Source organism: Rhopalosiphum maidis, chromosome 1 (genome assembly GCF_003676215.2).
Source record: "Rhopalosiphum maidis isolate BTI-1 chromosome 1, ASM367621v3, whole genome shotgun sequence".
Taxonomy (NCBI): Eukaryota; Metazoa; Arthropoda; class Insecta; order Hemiptera; family Aphididae; genus Rhopalosiphum; species Rhopalosiphum maidis.
Window position 1 is genome coordinate 19,078,094 of NC_040877.1, and position 18,957 is coordinate 19,097,050.

General features: G+C 24.4%; 1 protein-coding gene across 1 annotated transcript; it reads right to left on the bottom strand.

Moving 5' to 3' along the window:
- Window positions 1-5,159: 5,159 nt before the first annotated feature.
- LOC113560902 lies at window positions 5,160-13,273 on the bottom strand. Its single transcript, XM_026967026.1, has 5 exons — window positions 11,956-13,273; window positions 10,114-10,330; window positions 9,242-9,691; window positions 7,446-7,694; window positions 5,160-6,811 (listed from the first exon to the last, which is right to left on the bottom strand). Exons 1-5 carry the CDS (start codon window positions 12,393-12,395, stop codon window positions 5,789-5,791), a joined length of 2,379 nt encoding a protein of 792 aa, XP_026822827.1. The 5' UTR covers window positions 12,396-13,273; the 3' UTR covers window positions 5,160-5,788.
- Between the last annotated feature and the right edge of the window lie 5,684 nt (window positions 13,274-18,957).

An 18,957-nucleotide genomic window follows, 5' to 3' on the forward strand; every position in this document is an offset into this window, starting at 1 on the left:
AGCTCATTAAAATACAAAGGATTCTGAAAAATGAAAAATTCGCGTAGGTGCTAAACTAGATTTATACCTAATGTGAATATTCGTATTTCAGAAATTTTTTTTAAAAAGCTGAACATTTCTATAAATAGATTATAAAAAGACAAAACTTTAAAAATTAAAAATACAATACCTTTTTGTTTGATTCACCATTTTTACAATTAAAATTGTTTGCATCTTTGGTAAATCTATTGGTATTTAAAAACTGTAATATCGGTAATATAAAGTCCAATTTATATAAAATCTATATGTGGTCGGTGAACAGCCTATTTTAAATTGACTGTAAACGAGTTGTGTCTCTCAGTTTTTTTTTGGTTACACATAAGTTTGGTCTAACTAATACGAATTAAAATTAAAAATAACAACACAAATAATTTTAATAATATTAATTATCAGGCAAACATTTAAATAAGACGATTTGAATTTATAAAAACTTTTTTACTTCAAAAAACATATTTTATTCTTATGTAAAATATCGATTTGAATTTATCAGCACACAACTTGTGTACACTTTGATAAAAATATTGTGACACAATTCGTGTACCCCACTTTTATCATTGGGATTTGGGACACAACCACACAACTCGTTAACTGCGTTTAAATTATGATTATGCAACACATTTTTAAATTTTTTGTAACTAGTTCCGTTATTTTTCATATATCCAAGTGTCTATAGTAATTTTAATTTATTTAATAAATATATTCTTATAAATTACAATATATATCGTAAACAAATTTTAATTTCGGCTGCATCCAAATTGGTTCCCGATATTCTAGGTAGGCGACAAACGTCCAAATTGGATCCTGATAAATACTTACGAAAAAGCAAAATACGTATAGAACGAACTACTAATTGCTGTGAATCATTTCACAGAAAATTCAATATTTGCTTTTATTCCGCACATCCGAACATACTTGAATTTATGGATGTATTAAAAGAAGTTCAAATTGAAAATTATAAAAAATTGCGAAGTTCGAACAAACTAAAAAACCTGAAGTCTAAAAATAAGGAAATATTCATAAAAACAGAAATGGACAAATATAAAAAGAACAAAATCAGTAGATTTGAATTTTTAAAAAATGTTTGATATAAATTATTTATAAAGCAACAATTTTTAACAACTCGGGAACCAATTCGGACACTCCGTTAATTTCAATTAGTTTAACGAACAGTGTAAGCCGTAATTAGGTGTAATAATTTCAATCAAAATTTTTTTTTCTTTCCCAATTAATCTCTTTCTATTTTTATGATAAAAACACAATCATACAATATATAATACATAATATTATATAATCTAAAAATATTTAGTCAAATACTGAAAAAATAATTAATAAAAATTCTATCTCCATTAAAAATGTACACCTGGATGCTTGAAAAACAGTAGCGTTTTAATTTTTTTAAGCATAAAATTTATTTTAATTTTATAATGGAAACAATAAATAATATCATTATAAAAATTCTGAAGACATTAAGTCCAAGATGGGATTTAATGAATTTATAAATTTTAAAATTTTATTTTATAAATCCACATTGGATTTTGGATGTTAATGTTTATGATAATTCATGATAAATGATAATCCACTAAACTAATTAGTACTTACCTAATTTATAATTAGTAATATTATTATATTTAATATTTGGAGACCGCTTAATAGATGGTAGAAGATGCGCGATCGGTTGATCGACTGATTATTATTTATTTTCATTCGACTTTTGAGACAGAGTATAGTTAAAAATAGCAGTGATAATAATAGTTATGATAATCGTTGAATATTCTTGTATAATTATATTTTTCTTCAGCCAATTTGCGCGTTATTTATACCATGACAAATTATATTTTGTTACGATTTATATTAGATAACAGACATTACTACATTATAGTGTCAATACTCAATAGTCAAAATCACAAAAATGTTAATTGAATTATGTAATAATAATGAATGTTATTTGATTATTGATTATGACATTTTAATATTTTATATCATACATCGATCGATGAAACTCATGTTTACACGTGTATGAGTGCTGTGCCATATTGCCATGTAGGGTAAGTACCGAACCGAGTTTTAGAACTTTTACTAGTTCAAAACTCGTTAAAATAAGTTAATAAAAAAGAAATTTAGTACTTCCAGTTTAATTTACAAAATATAGTTCGGCTTACCGAGTTTTTTTTAAAAAAGCTATATTTACAATCTGTACAAAAAAAAAGCACAATAAGTAAATTTGATAATAAAATTAGTAATACATATATCTTGAATGAATTGAGGGGAGAAATCGTCCATCAACAGTACCTCCTATTTAATTTGATGGATTTGTGGAGAGTCGTTTTTTTTTTTTTTTTAATAACAAATCAAAAGCAAAATTGTTGCACTTAATAACCGCTTTCGTCTCTTACTACCTTTATTAACTGCCAAAAAAATAAAACTACATATGGCATCCAGCTCTGGGGTGCAGTTAAAATATCTAATACTAACCGTATTCAAAGGTTCCAATCCAAAGTTCTTCGAACAGTTTCAAAACCTCCATTCTACATCTCTAATAAATCTCTCCACTCTGATTTAAAAATATCAACTGTCACCGAGTTAGCCAAACTACATTACAAGCGTTTCAATAGCCGAATATCCCAACACCAAAATCTTCTTATTACTCAACTCTCATCTGCAACTATTCCAGTCAACTCTAAAAAAAGACTAAAAAGACAGTGGTGTCGTGACCTGCTAAGATAAATTGAAAAAAAAAAAATGTAAAAATGTGTTATATAGTCTAACTACAATCTTGACAAAGTACCTCCATTGGGAGATCTCTTCACTCTATTATTCCTGTTGTTGTATTATTGTATAAATTAAGCTTATTGTTTAAATTTGTAACAGATTGCTAAATAAAGAATTAAGTTAAAAAAAAAAAAATAACAAATTTTGTTAGGTAAGGGCGTCTCTCGGCCATTTCCTTTTTAATCTCCTTGGAGGGTTGCTGGGGATGGTTTTAAAGGACATGCGGGAAATAAGAGGGTTTTGGTTTGAAAAGAGTTTGGAATGGAATTTTTTGTAGTTTCAAGTTGCTATTTCATTTACTATTGGTTCACCGAGTTAAACTCGATAACTAATTTTTTTCCGTAATAGTCGCCTACAGGCTGCGTGTCTGCATAGTGACTGCTTATTAAGCTTCCGATAAGGTGTCATTAGTCATTACCAAAAGTTGAAAAGTATGAAAACAATATTTTATATATGATTTTAATTTACGTGTGTAATATACATACATTTTTGTTTGTAATGATTATGTATGTTTAAAAAAACCAACGAAAAATTTTATAAAAACAAAGTTTGTAAATGTATTATAGGTACCTCCTAAGTATATTATACATAATGTGTTAGTAATCTAATGTGTACAATATTAGTATATTACTTATATATATATTATTATATTTATATAACAGTATTCATATATTTATATATGATATAAGTAACTACTTTTAAATGTATAACACTTGTATAGTTGTATTCAAGTGATATAAATAATTTTTTAATTGTTACAAAGTTAAAAACTAATAATTTAATCACCAGATGAGAGAATAATACATGGATTATGTCATGTATTAATAGGTTTAACTAAATGACTATGTGGCTTTGCCAGTATTTCCTGTATTAAACATGTTTACAATATTATAATAATACTAAATCTAATAAAATAAGTTAATTGCCATTGATGTTTTTATAGGGTAGGCGATTAGGCCCAATTTTTATTTGACTGTTTGGTTCCATGTGATAGGAAAAATCTTCCCTAATAGTTATAAGCACACTTACACACTATAGAATAAGACTGGCCTACCCAATTATTTTGTGCTGGACATGCCACTGTTAATTGCTATTTATTGTTAAAATGTTGACACTTTTCATGCCAATAAGTGCTTAGGTTAAGTTAAATTCTATTTATCTTTATAGTTGGACTATTGGTTTTTATAATATTTGATGCAATTTATGTGCTTATTTAAAGGTTCTGTAACTTGGTCACTTCTTTCTATGATCTCCTATCTGGGCTATCCTAATTATTCTGGCATTCCATCTTACATTTACTTATTGTACAGATAGTATACATCCTCTATATTGATGTATATGTATGTAAAAAAGTTTTGTGTTATAAACTTTTAATTAGAGCTTGGGTATTTAGGAATGCATATATTTTTAGCACAACCTAACATTACTTAATTATATTAGTTGAGTTTAAATGATATTCTTGTAACTTATAAGTATATAGGATATAGCTGTTATCTAACAGTTTATGCTCGTTAGTATTTATTTGATTATAATTCTAGTCCAACAAGTAACAATCAATAATCATAATTTTAATGAGGTAAAACTTTGAGTTAAATTAATTTACTCAAAAAAATTATAGATAATTCAAACTTTGTGAGTTCCGATTTTCTGAGTATAGACAAATAATAACAAATAATTCAACCTAATCGTGTTTATTATTGTATTTTCATTCAGTTTATTTTCACATTTGATATTGTCAGTTGCAATCTATCAATTACACGTGTACGGTGGTATTGAATGTAAAAATTATAAATTATTTAATCACATTTTTGATCATAATTTTTTAGTAATAATTTTAAAATAATAACAATTACAATACACATTCTAATTATATATATATATACTAAAATGTCTATAACTGTATAATAGTTAAAAACTATAATATATGTACATACATTTTAAAAAGTCAAAATTTTTTCCTAAAACCTTGATAACTTGAAAACCTTAGTAAGTCAAAAACCTCAATAAGTCGTAAAAATTGCATTAACCTTGAATTTTGATTTATCAGGTTTCACGTTTTACATATAACCATACAAGTAATTTTAAAATAAATTATGTAATTTCATGCACAAAATTAAGTACATAATTTAATACAATGTAAACTTGCATTAAAACTATCTCTGTAAGTTTTTACTTATTTGACTCAACATAAACCACATTTAATGATTGCTATACATCTAAGTGCTAGTAAACACCTTGATGTACATTAAAATATTAAACATAACTTAGTATTGGCTATAATTCAACTATTTTATAGTTCAATTTATTATAAATTATAATAACAATTGTAAAAGAAAAAAAAATAATGCTGGTTTAATGGTATTCAAAACTTTTGTATAATAGGTACAATTAAATATGTTTTCTTTATATGTATACAATTTACTATGGTAATAATAAATTAATACTTAACTTTTCAAACATCAAATAACATCAATAAGTAACATGTCATAACTAAAAATAAATACGAAATACTGTACTTTTGGTTTTGAATAATACGTTCAGAACATACCGTTTTATGTAAATAAAAAATACAAATTTAAACATATTTCATTGTTTATGTCTTCATTTGCCATAGAGAATATTAAGGGTGCAGTGATGTAGTTCATAGCTGGATATCTCTATAGTCAACACAATGGTTTTACTTAACACTGGTAAAAAATAAACAGTCATCATTCTTTAGAAAATTGTCAAGAAATACATAATTTATAACCATTTTTTTTCTTTCATTATTAATATACCAATATATTAAAACTATATAATTTTAATAATTGTTTTTTATTAGCCTTTTGTAATTTTTTAGTTTATGGTCATAAATACATGACGTATATATATGAATAAGTATTTTACTAGATACTTTTCAGGTATTAATAACCAAATTATCCAAATTATAATTAACTTTAAATTTTTATTGCTCTAATATAATGTTTGATTGATATATTTTTCATGATTTTAAGAATTTTGATTTTATATTTGTTGCCATAAAAGAGTTATGAGAATAAGTAATTGCAGTAGATGATGTGGCAATTTGTCTTGCAAGTCTATCAGCTATATCATTACCTTCAATTGCATTATGACTTGGAATCCAAATTAAATGCATTAAATTTCCTTTTAATTGATGTGCATGTATTAAGCATAGTATACTATTTACTACATCAGATGCTGTATTTATGTTTTGAATACACGATATAGTACTTAATGAATCACTCAGAATTATATAATTATTAAAATTTTCTGTTAAAGCATAATCAAGTGCCCTCAATATAGCTACTGCTTCAGCTTCACATGATGTATAATCTGAAGATAGTTTATAGGTATATGTATCCTTATTAGATACAATGGCAATGCCGACATTATTATGAATTTTTGATGCATCAGTATATATTCTAAAACTATTTGGATAATTTTGTAATAAATTATTAAGACAAGCCTTATAAGTTGCTTGAGAAGTTTTTCCTCTTGGCAGTTTAGTTAAACTGGTATCTATGTTTGTTAAATTTGAAGCAATATTAGTTTTTGTATTATTTGTATAAAATGTTGATTGAAATATTAAGTTAAATTTAAAATCTGTTAGTGACGGTATTGATTTTGTACATTGATATTGTTGAAAAGAGTTAAAATGTTGATTGAAATATATGTTAATATCCTGGGTTGAATTAATTGTTTGCGGAAAGTTAGTAAATGTATTTCTGGAGTTGGAATATTGCTCCATTTCAAAATTGTTGTACATTGTTTTTGCACAATTAGGTATGGCAGATGAATCACTAATAATCTTAAACCTCATAAATGGGTCTACAGTTCCCATTTTTAGATTACATGTTTCGTTTATCTTTAAGAATATTGTATAGTAATATAAATTATCCATGAGAAAAGTGATATTTGTATTTTTTGAAGCCAATTTGATTTCATTCCAAATTAATTCTGCTAAATTAAATATTTTTGAACCAATAAATGATGAGTTATGGTTCTAAAACAAATAATTCAAACAATGTTAAAATAGTAACATTAACACAAAAATATCTGCTTAATTATCAAGACTAATAAATTGTTAGTCTTAAAAAAAATAAATATATATAATAGATATTTTTTACTGGTAATTATTGTCAAAGAATCAATTAATTACATTAATAATATGGCTTCATACTTGTCATCTACATTTTTTGTTTGAATTTATACAAGTAACAACAATAACTATAAACAAATCCCACAGATAACATTTGGCGTGAGGTGCTACTTATTATTATATGGACATTTTTACAATATGAGATATTAAGTACAATAAATAAATATGAAATGTGGAATGCTAGAATAATCCAAAGATTAATGTGAATATTTACTCTTTTTTCAAAAATATTCAAAGTTATTAAATCTTTAAATTAGTTCCTTTTTAGGTATATAACCTGGAATTTATTTTGAAGCGAAGCTATTGAAAAGAGTATTTTAATGTACACTACTTGAAGAAGTGTTACTTAATGTTAATTTATTTACAATTATATTTATAAATCTTTCTACGTCTTTAAAATATAATATATTATGTTTAATGATGCCAAATGACCTATAACAATAAATAAAAATGTGAAATTATCAAAAGAAAAACTTACTATAACAAGATCACTAGTGGAAACAGTTGGCTCTCCAATTAATAATAAAAAATGTTCGACACCAGCTCTGAATTTATTTGTGAATAATATTGTATATGAACAAATTTGAGCCATAATTTTCCATTTGCCATTTTTATTATATTTTGGAAGTAAACCAATAAGAAAAGGAATTGCATCTTCACCATTTTTATGCCTTTTTACTATGATCTTCATATCTTTTTTTAAACTTGATTCTGTATTTATTTCATTCTGATTATTTGGAAATAAAACAAAACAAATAATTAAATATTAAAATTGATAATTTATTTCTTATAAAATATAAATTGTATATTAGGAAGGACACTTTTTGTTTAAAAATTTTATTAAGTTTTTATTTAGTTGAAAAATTTTAGTTTTATATTTATATACTTAAAATAGCTGTTTAATAAATAACAACCATACAAATAAATAAAAAAAATTTATATAATAATATCAAATTTAAGAGAAATGTGGCTATATTTACATTTATTGTCTCTGTCTTCGCGTAACAAAGTAAATTTATGTTCAGTAGTTCACGTTTAACTTAATTAGCTTTAATATTAAAATGAATCAAGCAATTAAAAATTAAATGATAGGAACCTTATGTTTGTATAAGTTAAAGTTTTTTACGGTAATCCCGTGTTTGAGTACAAAGCATTTTTTAAAATGTATTATATGTAAAACTCAATAAAAAAATTGAATTATCAAAAATAAAACCTATATATGAAGACAAATAAAGTTCTTAATATTAAGTTTCATCACAGGCGTAACAAGTCTTTTAAGTTAAGGGGGGGGGCTAGAATAAAATGTTTTATAGCAAATATTTTTTAATTAAATTATTATTTATTATTTCTAATGGTGTTTACAACTGATTTGAATGATTATTTGTAAACATTATACTTTTTTGTAATGTAGGCAAAAATAAAGTTAATATTAATATGTATATAACTTTATAAACACATACATTTACCCAAAAATTCTAGAAGGGCTGAAGTCCACTCAAGCCCTCCCCCCTCCCTAGTTACACCTATGAGTTTCATAATAGTTTGATACACTCTAATATTAAAGCTAACACAGCTAAGAGTGAACTGCTGAGTGCAGATTTTCTATGTTATACATTTGTATGATAGAGACAACAAATGTGACTATAGTGTTCTCTTAATGATAAAAACTATCAAATTATTACTTAGTCAGTGAACTAGATTACAATAAAAATCCTAATTTTTGAATTTAAGGTAATGTATAATTTTATATTGACAACCAATGTTTATTAATTTTAACATTTTAAAAATTAAAACATAAACTGAATCAAAATTTATTTATAATAATAATAATAGGGTTGATTTGACACACTCAGTGATCATAGGGGTTAATCTATTAATACTTGGCTCAAAAAAATAAAAATATTGTGGAACACAGAATATGCTCATGGTTGTCATCATATTATGCTAGATCAAAATTGCATAAAACCAATGTTGGACAATAAGTCAACAAAACAACAAATTAATAAAAATAATTATCAAAAATATTAATTATAAATAATTACAATAAATTGCTGTAAAAATAAGATACATACATTTGTTATGTTATGCATTTGTAAGGCCAAGACAATACATGCGGGTAGAAAAGTTTTCTTTAGATAATAACAGTTATTCTAGTCATAAGTAATTTAAGTTTAATCAATTGTAATTTTAAAACTCATATTTTTAACTAATACAATTTTTAATACTTGATAATTTTACAGATAACTCCTTTTTTTAAACAAAATAAAATCTTACAATATATTCTGAATCATCTGCTTGATAAATAGGTAATCCTTTTTGTGCCACTTGAAATTCATTTGCCAACAATTCATTTAAAGAAATTAATACTAGTAAATTAACAGAATACGTATTTTTTCCATCACAAGAACAAATAGCTTGCTGAATTGCTAAGTTAATTTCATTTTCTGTAGGACACAATGCATTTTTCTGTAATAACAGTCTCTCAGTTGAATATAAATCACGTGTGTACACAAACTGTCTTTGAGCAGTTAACACCAATGAATAAATATGGAACCAGTGAGAAGTTTTAGGATCCAATTCACATGCTTCTTTAGCATACTTAGATGCGTTTTTAAAACATTCTAGACTTTTACCATATTCAATTAATATAGCTGCTCTTATAGCATACAAAGCAGCTTTGGATTTATTATTCATATTATCAAATGAAACAATTTCTTTAAATAACTGAAAATAAATGTAATAATTATATTAATCATTTTTAGAAAGCTAATTTTATTACTATTAATCATCAAGTTAGGTTCGTTTAATCAATATCATGCTATATTTTTTTATAGATATTCTGTTGTTATAACCAATTAAACTTAAGTTTAAAAATGTTATTTGGGCAATTTTTAATATGAAAAATGTAAATAACTACTGAATAAACTATAAAATCAATAGTTTTTTTGTAAAAATAATATAGCAATAAATTAGTTTAATTAATTTTAATAATTAAATAGGTAGCAATAATGATACTTCTAACTTCACATTAAATATTTTGTAATATTATTACCAATATAAAAAATAGTCCCCTTCCCACTAGCCACTAGTTGTGTTTTACAGAATATTTAAAATTGTCACAGTTTCAACTATAAACAATACTTTACCCATTTAAATCCTCCACTTCCATTTGTAGCGAATAATATATGAACAAAATTTGCCATTTGAATGTGTTTCAAAGCAACATTAATAGACAAGTAAAATTCATCGGTACCTTTATCCAACTTTTCAAGCCAATTACCAATTTCCAAAATCTTTGTATCACTTTCACTTGGTTTACCATTTTGATATAATTCATAGCTAATGATTAAATTACCAATGAATCTAAGAATAAAAATGTTTAGGTAAATATCAACAGTTTTAAATTTTTAGTAAGTATTTGATCAAAAATACATAATAACAATAACATTAAGGTTATACCCGCATGTGTTGTCTCTATCTTATTAAGAATATTTTAGGAAATGTCTATGCTTTTATTGATATTATCATTTTAAAGTGAGTTATGATCATTTTAAATTTGTAATATTTTTCATAGCTATAACTTACTTTAAAATGATTATTACAATAAAAGTATAAAAAACTCTCTAGATAATATTCTTACCTATAAATTTGATAATAAGTAAATTTACTCTAATATTAAACCTAACGTCATAAAATGTGTTCTACTGAACGCAAATTTGTTATAATGTACTAATGTAAGACAGACAACACATGAGGGTATAATGTTTTCTTAAAGCAGGGTATATTATTGCAATGATAACACCAATAATTTCTACTTTAATTATTTGAAAAATTAAGTAGCCAAAATGTATTGCACAATAAAATTAGGTTTAATTGCAAACAAATTAATAATAAATATTAAATTTATTTTGTATTATACCTAACTATTCCTTTTTTAATTATTGAAAATGTATATAAATTAAATTATTGCTATGAATTTTTAACGTATAATAGATTTAATAATTTAAATTTAAATATCAATAAAATATGTTATTTAATCAACAAAATATATAAAAATACTTTGAAGAATTAATCAATTATATATCTTTTTTAAATGTAAATTATTGTTTTATTATTTATTTATCTATAGTATGCACTTGTGTTCATGAATAAATTTAAAATATATTCTTTGTTTCTTTAATTTTTATTAGACTACTATTTGAATTAGAAAAATCAAAATAATCTTAATTTTTTTCCTTGAATAAATTATACAAAGTGTTCTTTTAAAATAATAAAATACAATTATAGGGAAAGATATATCTAGCCGGGAGGCAGTACTCAGTAGTAATAAATTGATAATACACTAAATAGTTATTATATAAAAATTAACAATATACTATCTCTTGACCTATAAATATAAATACATAAATGGTGTTAAATTATTATATAGTTTTAAATTAAATAATATTAAAATTCAATAAATATCATTAGTAAGAAAATGTCATAAGATAACATTAAAATATTCAATATTAATTTGTTTAGGTGATATATTTTAGCTATTGTTTTATGATATTCAAAAGAATTTAATATTTAAAATAAAACCAATTAAATATTATGAAATACTTAAAAACTTATTGTCTATTATTTGTATAATAGACATAATGCTTCTATATTAGTATATTATATGTAAATATGTTGTAATAAATTCTAACAACTATTGTATCTATGTACATTTACCAAACCCTAAAATTGTTCAATCTCCAAACACCAAATTCATTAGTTATTTTAATGGGTTATTTTTATGTGATATTAGATATAATATAGTATGACTGTGTAGGAACATTAAAATTGTTTAGTAATACATTTTATTATTTAAAACAAAAGTACCTACCCACTAAGAATTAAGATAAATACCTATTGTAAATTCTTTGAAATAACAATGATTAACAATTTTTGACTGTTATTATAAAAACATAACTTAGAAAAATTAATAACTTTAACATATTTACCTTACAAATGTAAATTCTGTTACAGAAATGTCTAAATTGTAATTACCATATTTGTTTTTAATATGTGTAATAATATCTTGCTTCTTTTGTGATTTTAAATTCCATGTAAATAAGCAATGCAAAGATTTGATTTGACTTAATAATTGTGTTTCCTTGATTTGTTCATCAGGTACTTGTTTTTTTTGTTCAATACTTTTGGAGTTGTTTTTACTATTGACCAAATCAGAACTAATAGATAAATCTTTAATACTGATTTCCAAAGGTAGAATTTTAGAAACAACTATATTTTCAGTAGAATTATCATCTTCAATTTCATTCAATAACTTGAGAACATCAATATTTTGCCTTTTATGTTCAATTGAATTTTGTTTTGATTCATTGTTATTTTTATTTTGTTTGTTAGATACGTTTACAAGTGATTTGAACATTGAAGAAAACATTTTTTTTTCTTTTAATAAATCAAAAAATTAATAGTAAAAATAGATTAAAATTTACAAGACTGAATAAAAATATTGTGAAAATCTGCTAAACCAAATAATTCACACGGTATAAGATAAAATATGAATGCGCCTAGTTTTTGTACTTTCCTCTGCCTACCAGTAATTAACAGACCTTCTGGCTTCTGCTAATGAACATTGAAATGGATTTATGGCGGACGACTTAATATTATATCGCAAACACAAAAAATCGTCGAATTCATTAGAAAAACAAATGTACATCAAACACTTGACGACCATTTAAAAATTTAATTAATTCGATAAAAAAAAACGATTTGGTAACACAAAAGTTAATTCACATAACTACTGCGCAGTTACGGATACATACAAATCGCGTCTCTTTAGAAACAAAATACATTTTGTCTGGCGGTGTATAAGTAGCACCGGACAGCCATCTGCCACCTACCGTAGTTTGTACCTTACTGGTACTACAAACCTGTTTACTACTCGCTGCGACTTCCACGGCTAATATATAGTAAAGATATCTTGTTGTTTTGTCATGCTTTCTACTCGGCAGTCGCTTATCGGCTTATACCGTACCGTGTCATAAGCCATAGGTAACAACCAATAATACTTAATAGACGTGTACTAAACGTGTTTATGTATTGTACTATTGTAATGTTACATTTATATTCTACGGTGTTACTTTGTACTCGTATTCTACTTATTTAATAGGTACCTAACTAATGACTATAGTTACACGATTTAAGATATTTTATTGGCCATTGGTTACCTATTGTAGAACAAGTATTTATAAATTATAATATCCTACAATTATGATTTAAAGACAGGTTACTTAACACTGTATACAAATATTAGTATCCGGAATTTCATAAAGGTGTTATCATCAATAATTATGTTTAGGGTACTTCAGAGTGACCCGTACAACCAACAACTTATAATCTAACTTAGTTTATAATATTTATAAACAATAAACCTGCCACGATTGCCAAGTATTAGATAATTATAATTTACATAAATTATTTGAGTATAATATCGTTTATTGTATATCATGATCTATGCAAATCACGAATACACACAGTTTATCAACAAAAATCAGCTGTTTGGTATAAGAAGAAGCATGACTAACGCGCTCGCCGCTCAGTGTAATGTGTATATAATCGGAAGTTGGAAAGAAAATCGATAAAAAAGACCAAGGAATAAAATAACAAGGAAAATTTTTAAATACATTAAAATATATTTAATACATTATTTGTTTGATTATAAAAATATTATATTAGTATAATATTATACTAAGTTATATTGTATATTTGTATTTGTATTTAATATGTAAAAATATACTAGGCACTAGGTAGGTATAAAAATGAAGAATAAAAGATATATTTTTAAAAATGTTATTAAATATTATACATTAGATACCGTCGATACCCACCGTTTTTAAGAAGTTCAATGTAGGCAATTTGGATGTATGTGCATGCGGGTCGTGTAAATGGGGAGGAATTGGTGGTGGGTATATTAGGATTTTGCGGATTATCAGAATATTGAATAATTCGCATTATTAACTCAAATCTGTTGATCAATGACTCTTTTTTATATTCTAATAAATTTAATTCTATTACATATTATTTCCGACGCATTTTAACCAGTGTTGTTTTTGCGCTTTTACTTGTTTGAAACGTTACATTTCGAACGATCGTTATGATACGAATTTTAATATAATATAATAATTAAAAAAGTCATAGGTATAAAATAAACTCAAAAATTGAATAACTTGATGTTTTGATAAGTAATAATAAATTATGAATAACCACTGAAATTATGATAATGCAATCAGTATTTAAAGGTAGGATTAAAAAAATATAAAATGTTGATTTAATTGATATAAATAAGAAAATATGAAAGAATATAATAAATACAACATTCATAAAAATATCATAAAATTTGTCAACAATTAGTTATTTAAGTGGTACAAAGGTATATAACATTTTAAATTGAATACAATTTTACTATTAATTATTTTAACCTTTTATTATTTTAAAATATTTTAACGTACGCAATAACTTTAAAATTTCAAATAAGTATAAAGTATAAATATGTTATAAAAAGTCAATTATTGTTAAATTAAATAAGTAAATATTAATATATAACACATATCGCAACCCAATATGTTTATCATTGTGTAGGTATACAAATATAACTTGGCTAATGACCTGTGATGTTGAAGCCTTACTTTTAATATAAATATATATAAATATATATATAACTTATATATTAAAATATTAATATAAATGTAAAGTTTATTTCAACAAGCGTGCTTTTGAATTTCTATGTAATTTAAAAACAATTTTATTTATGACAATTATTTTAATAACTTAACCAAAATTAACGTTTTGTCGTTTTTTACCGATTACCGTGTTAGGTACCTTCTATATTCATTATCTTCACCAATACTATTAATAATAATCTTTCGGGCTCTAAAATCCTTCTGATTGCTGATGACATAATTTATCTTTGTATTTCTTCTCTGCCTTCAATCATAATAATTGAAAATTTAATCTTGATTCCTTCCGTGAGTACCTAGTGGACTCAACATATTGTAGACCAATGTTAGACATGTTAGAAACCCTCAACCTAGTATCTATCCAGGGGGAGCTTTTAGGCTTAAGCCCACCTCGAAATCTTATGTAAGATTTATGTATGTAGTATGACTATAGTATGTGCATATGTTACAGTTAATGATGTTAACGTGGTAAATGTCGTAATTCTCCGGTTAATGACGTCAATCCCCAGTTTAATGGGAGAATGATGTTCAATAAATTTATGGAAAGAATTGTATCGAATTTAAAAAAATAGTTTTGACTCAAAAAATAGTGTTGAAAAAAATGACGGTTAAAAAATTGTGGTTTGAACTTGAGTGAAACTTTTTTACGCATTCCACTCTTGTAATTTTAAATTGATCAATACATTTATAAATTTATATAACTGGCATTATATGTGATTAACTAGATATCACAGTTCCTTATCGTAATGGGACGCAATACGACCACTTAACTGACGGTAAGGAGTAACCCGTAGTCAATCGATGCAATTGCAAAACTGGTTGTGGCACTAAAAAATGATGAGGTTCAAAAATTAATCACCCACCGACAAATAAATCATTATTAAATAGTATCTATATTACAGCAGACTTAGGTAAAATACTTTTTAAAAGTATTTCAAATACATATTCTGAATATTTCATAAAAAGTATTCCAAATATTTTTTTAGTATATTTAGATTTCAATAACAAAAATATATTTTTTTTTTAATTCAGATTTTATAAGTGAACATTGTCCAATCTATTCATTATAAATTATATTCAAATTATAATATTATGTGATTCATTTAAGTAATAAAGTGGGTAACTTTTTTAGTAAAACCTAATAAAGGAACATTATAGTCACAAAAAAAAAATTTATTAATTAATACTTAATTATAATAAAATTAATATTATAAAAATTAGTACAATAATCAACTACTTTATTCCAATAGCCAAGTTGCTGTGGTTTAAATAATAATAATAATTACAAATTCAACGTTTCAAATTGGAAATAACATTACCCACTAAAAATAGTATAAAACAAAATAATATATTACTTTTATTTATTATAAAATATTTTGAATAAAAATGTACACAGATTACATTGTTTTTGTATAATTACATCCTTAGTACCTATATAATTGAGTTAATGTATATCAACTGTCTAACTAATTAAATGAATAAGTATGAGTATTGAGTGTAAAACGAAAGAACATCTACTACACATATTATAATATATTATACTCATGGCCGAATAGACCTACCGGGAAACCGGGCATTTCCCGGTGGGCCCCACTTTGTATTTTGGCAATGGGGCCCTTTTTAGATTTTTTTTTTCATGCGAGTGCCCTTTTTTAAAATTTCCCGGTAGGCCAAAAATGGCCCATTCGCCCATGATTATACTTATTAATTCATAGTAATTAGTAGTAATTTATTATTATTATGAATATTACCATATTATAGATAATGACGCTGATTAAATAAAATATATGTAAAATCGTGTATCTCGTCATCATATAATCATTGCAGAAATATTATTTTCAAATTATTATATGATGGTATAACTTATTTAAACATGTGATTTTACAATGCAGAGTAGTTAATGACTACTTCAGATAAAGTTTTAAGAACAACTAAAAAATTGTCTACGTAATTAATTAAATTAGATAAATGATAATAAGTACTATTATCTTGGTTAATATTTTAATATTTATCTTAATAAGTATAAACAATTTATTTTAGATTCTGATTAATTATTATATTATCGATTTTACAATTCTATACTGTTTTTGTGTCATAAACTCAAAGCCTTTTGGTCTTTGGCTAAGTAACAATTTTCAACTTAAATTTTGAGGGTAATGTCTGGTAGCAAATCAGATCTACTTGATTATTTATAGAGGTTTAAAAGAAAAAAATTGATTTTTCTAAATAATAAGAAATTCTGGATACAAGCAAAATTATTTTAGTTGTTAATTTATAACTTGGGCCGAGCATATTAAACAAAAACGCCTCTTACTGAACTACACACGAAAATGTATATACTCACTAAATTAAATAAGGGGAGGGAGGCTAAAAAAAAAATTACTTCAAGTACATAAAAGCATAGGTATTAAGTTTAAGTTTTGAAATATTTTAAATAAGTACCTTAGAGAGTTATGCCAAAGGGAGGGGCTTCAGTCCTCATAGCCCCCCTTGTATCCGCGCCTAAGTGCTTGAATTTCCTTTAATTAGTAATCAACATGAAAAAATACAGTTTAGTCAACGCTAAGATATCAATTTTCATTGACTTATTTTCTACATCTGAAGAAGCATTGATAAATAATGTGTTAGATCTCGTCTACAATAAAAAGTAAAATATAATATTAGTGAAAAAAATGTGTGAAAATAATATAACTTGCCTAGTGATCTGTGATGATTACAAAATTATTATTGCAAAATATTAATTCCTATTTTTAATACGATTTTGTTGTAAACATCTTTTTCACACATATTATTTAATCAACAATATTATGGTTTATATTATTGATAAATTTGATGTCGTGTTTACAATTATATTAATATTTGATACACCCACTGATATTTGGACGGTACCTATACGTATTAGTGTTATTACTGTTATTACCTTATTGGTTTATTACTTATTAGTAATTCTACTCTTACACGATAAATTTGTTCATGGCCTCATGGTTAATTAAAAATCAAGTATATGCTAAATAGTCTAATTATATGTAAAAGTGTTAGGTAGGTATAGGTAGCTTATTTCAATACTCAAACAAGTATTATCTAAATGAAGAAAGATAACATTTTACTATAGTCAATAGGTATACAATTAGTAGGTACAAGTAGTAGGTACCGTTATAAACTACATATTTTAGCCCATGTCATTATCAAATTTTTTAAAACGATGAGAAAAAAGTAGATAAGTAGGTAATGTATATTAGTCGTTGTGTTTGAATTTATTGAATAATCGATGTATTCAAATTGAATTCAATTATAATATTATATCATTGACCATTGTGTACGTTAAACAATTCTGAACAAGGATGACCATCCTATATTACAATTTATCTATCTATTTTCATGATATATTTTTTAATATTTCTGTTGAAGTAATTAATTTTATTATATTAGTAATTATAACTGTAGGTTGATTTAATTTTTGTCGAAAACATTGCATTAATTATATATTTTATTTTAAATTTTAATAATATATATTTAAATCATATTAAATATTATTTTTATTAACTTTGAGTTGAAAAAAACCCTCGATGAAGAACCTCGGAAAAAAAATCCCCAAAATAAAATATTACGTTTTTTAATACTTTAACGATAGTGTAGGTAGTATAAGATATAAAAACTTCAATTATTACCTATTGTTAAGTGTTTATATATGTTATATTTATTTAAATAAAACCTATGGTTGGTAAAACTATATTGAATAAAATGTTGAATAAATAATAATTTGCAATAAAATGTGAATATGTTCTCATAGTATAAATAGAATAAATAAATACCTAATATCTTAAAATTAATATAGATTATACATATTTTGAAAATATTATTGGGTATAGTAAAATTCATTATATATATAAAAAATTTAACTTCCCATAAATAATGTTTTAAAATTATAACAAAATAATTATCATTGTTTTGTAATTCATTATTAAAATTTAAAATATATAATTTCATCTTCAATATTTTTGAGAAATAATTGTTATTTTATTTTCCAGTATAAATTAATTATATAGTTATAAACAACTATAACATTGTACTACATTTTCAGACTTAAGCTATAAAAATTGGTTTTTATAAATTTTTACTATAAAATATTTGTAATTTGTAAATTATTGTGATTTTGTAAAAAATATACAAATATTTTCTGCAAAATAATACGTTTTAGGAATATTTTGCCGTGTTGGGGTTTAATTTGATATTTTACATGTAATATGTATTTGCTACTGCATT

Bases quoted from the DNA above. Each gene is read 5' to 3' on its own strand.
- LOC113560902 (XM_026967026.1), bottom strand. From the start codon at position 12,395: ATGTTTTCTTCAATGTTCAAATCACTTGTAAACGTATCTAACAAACAA. The intron at 10,331-11,955 runs GTAAATATGTTA...TTTTATTCTTAG, and splicing joins ACAGAATTTACATTTGTAAG to ATTCATTGGTAATTTAATCA. The intron at 9,692-10,113 runs GTAAAGTATTGT...ATTTATTTTCAG, and splicing joins GAAGTGGAGGATTTAAATGG to TTATTTAAAGAAATTGTTTC.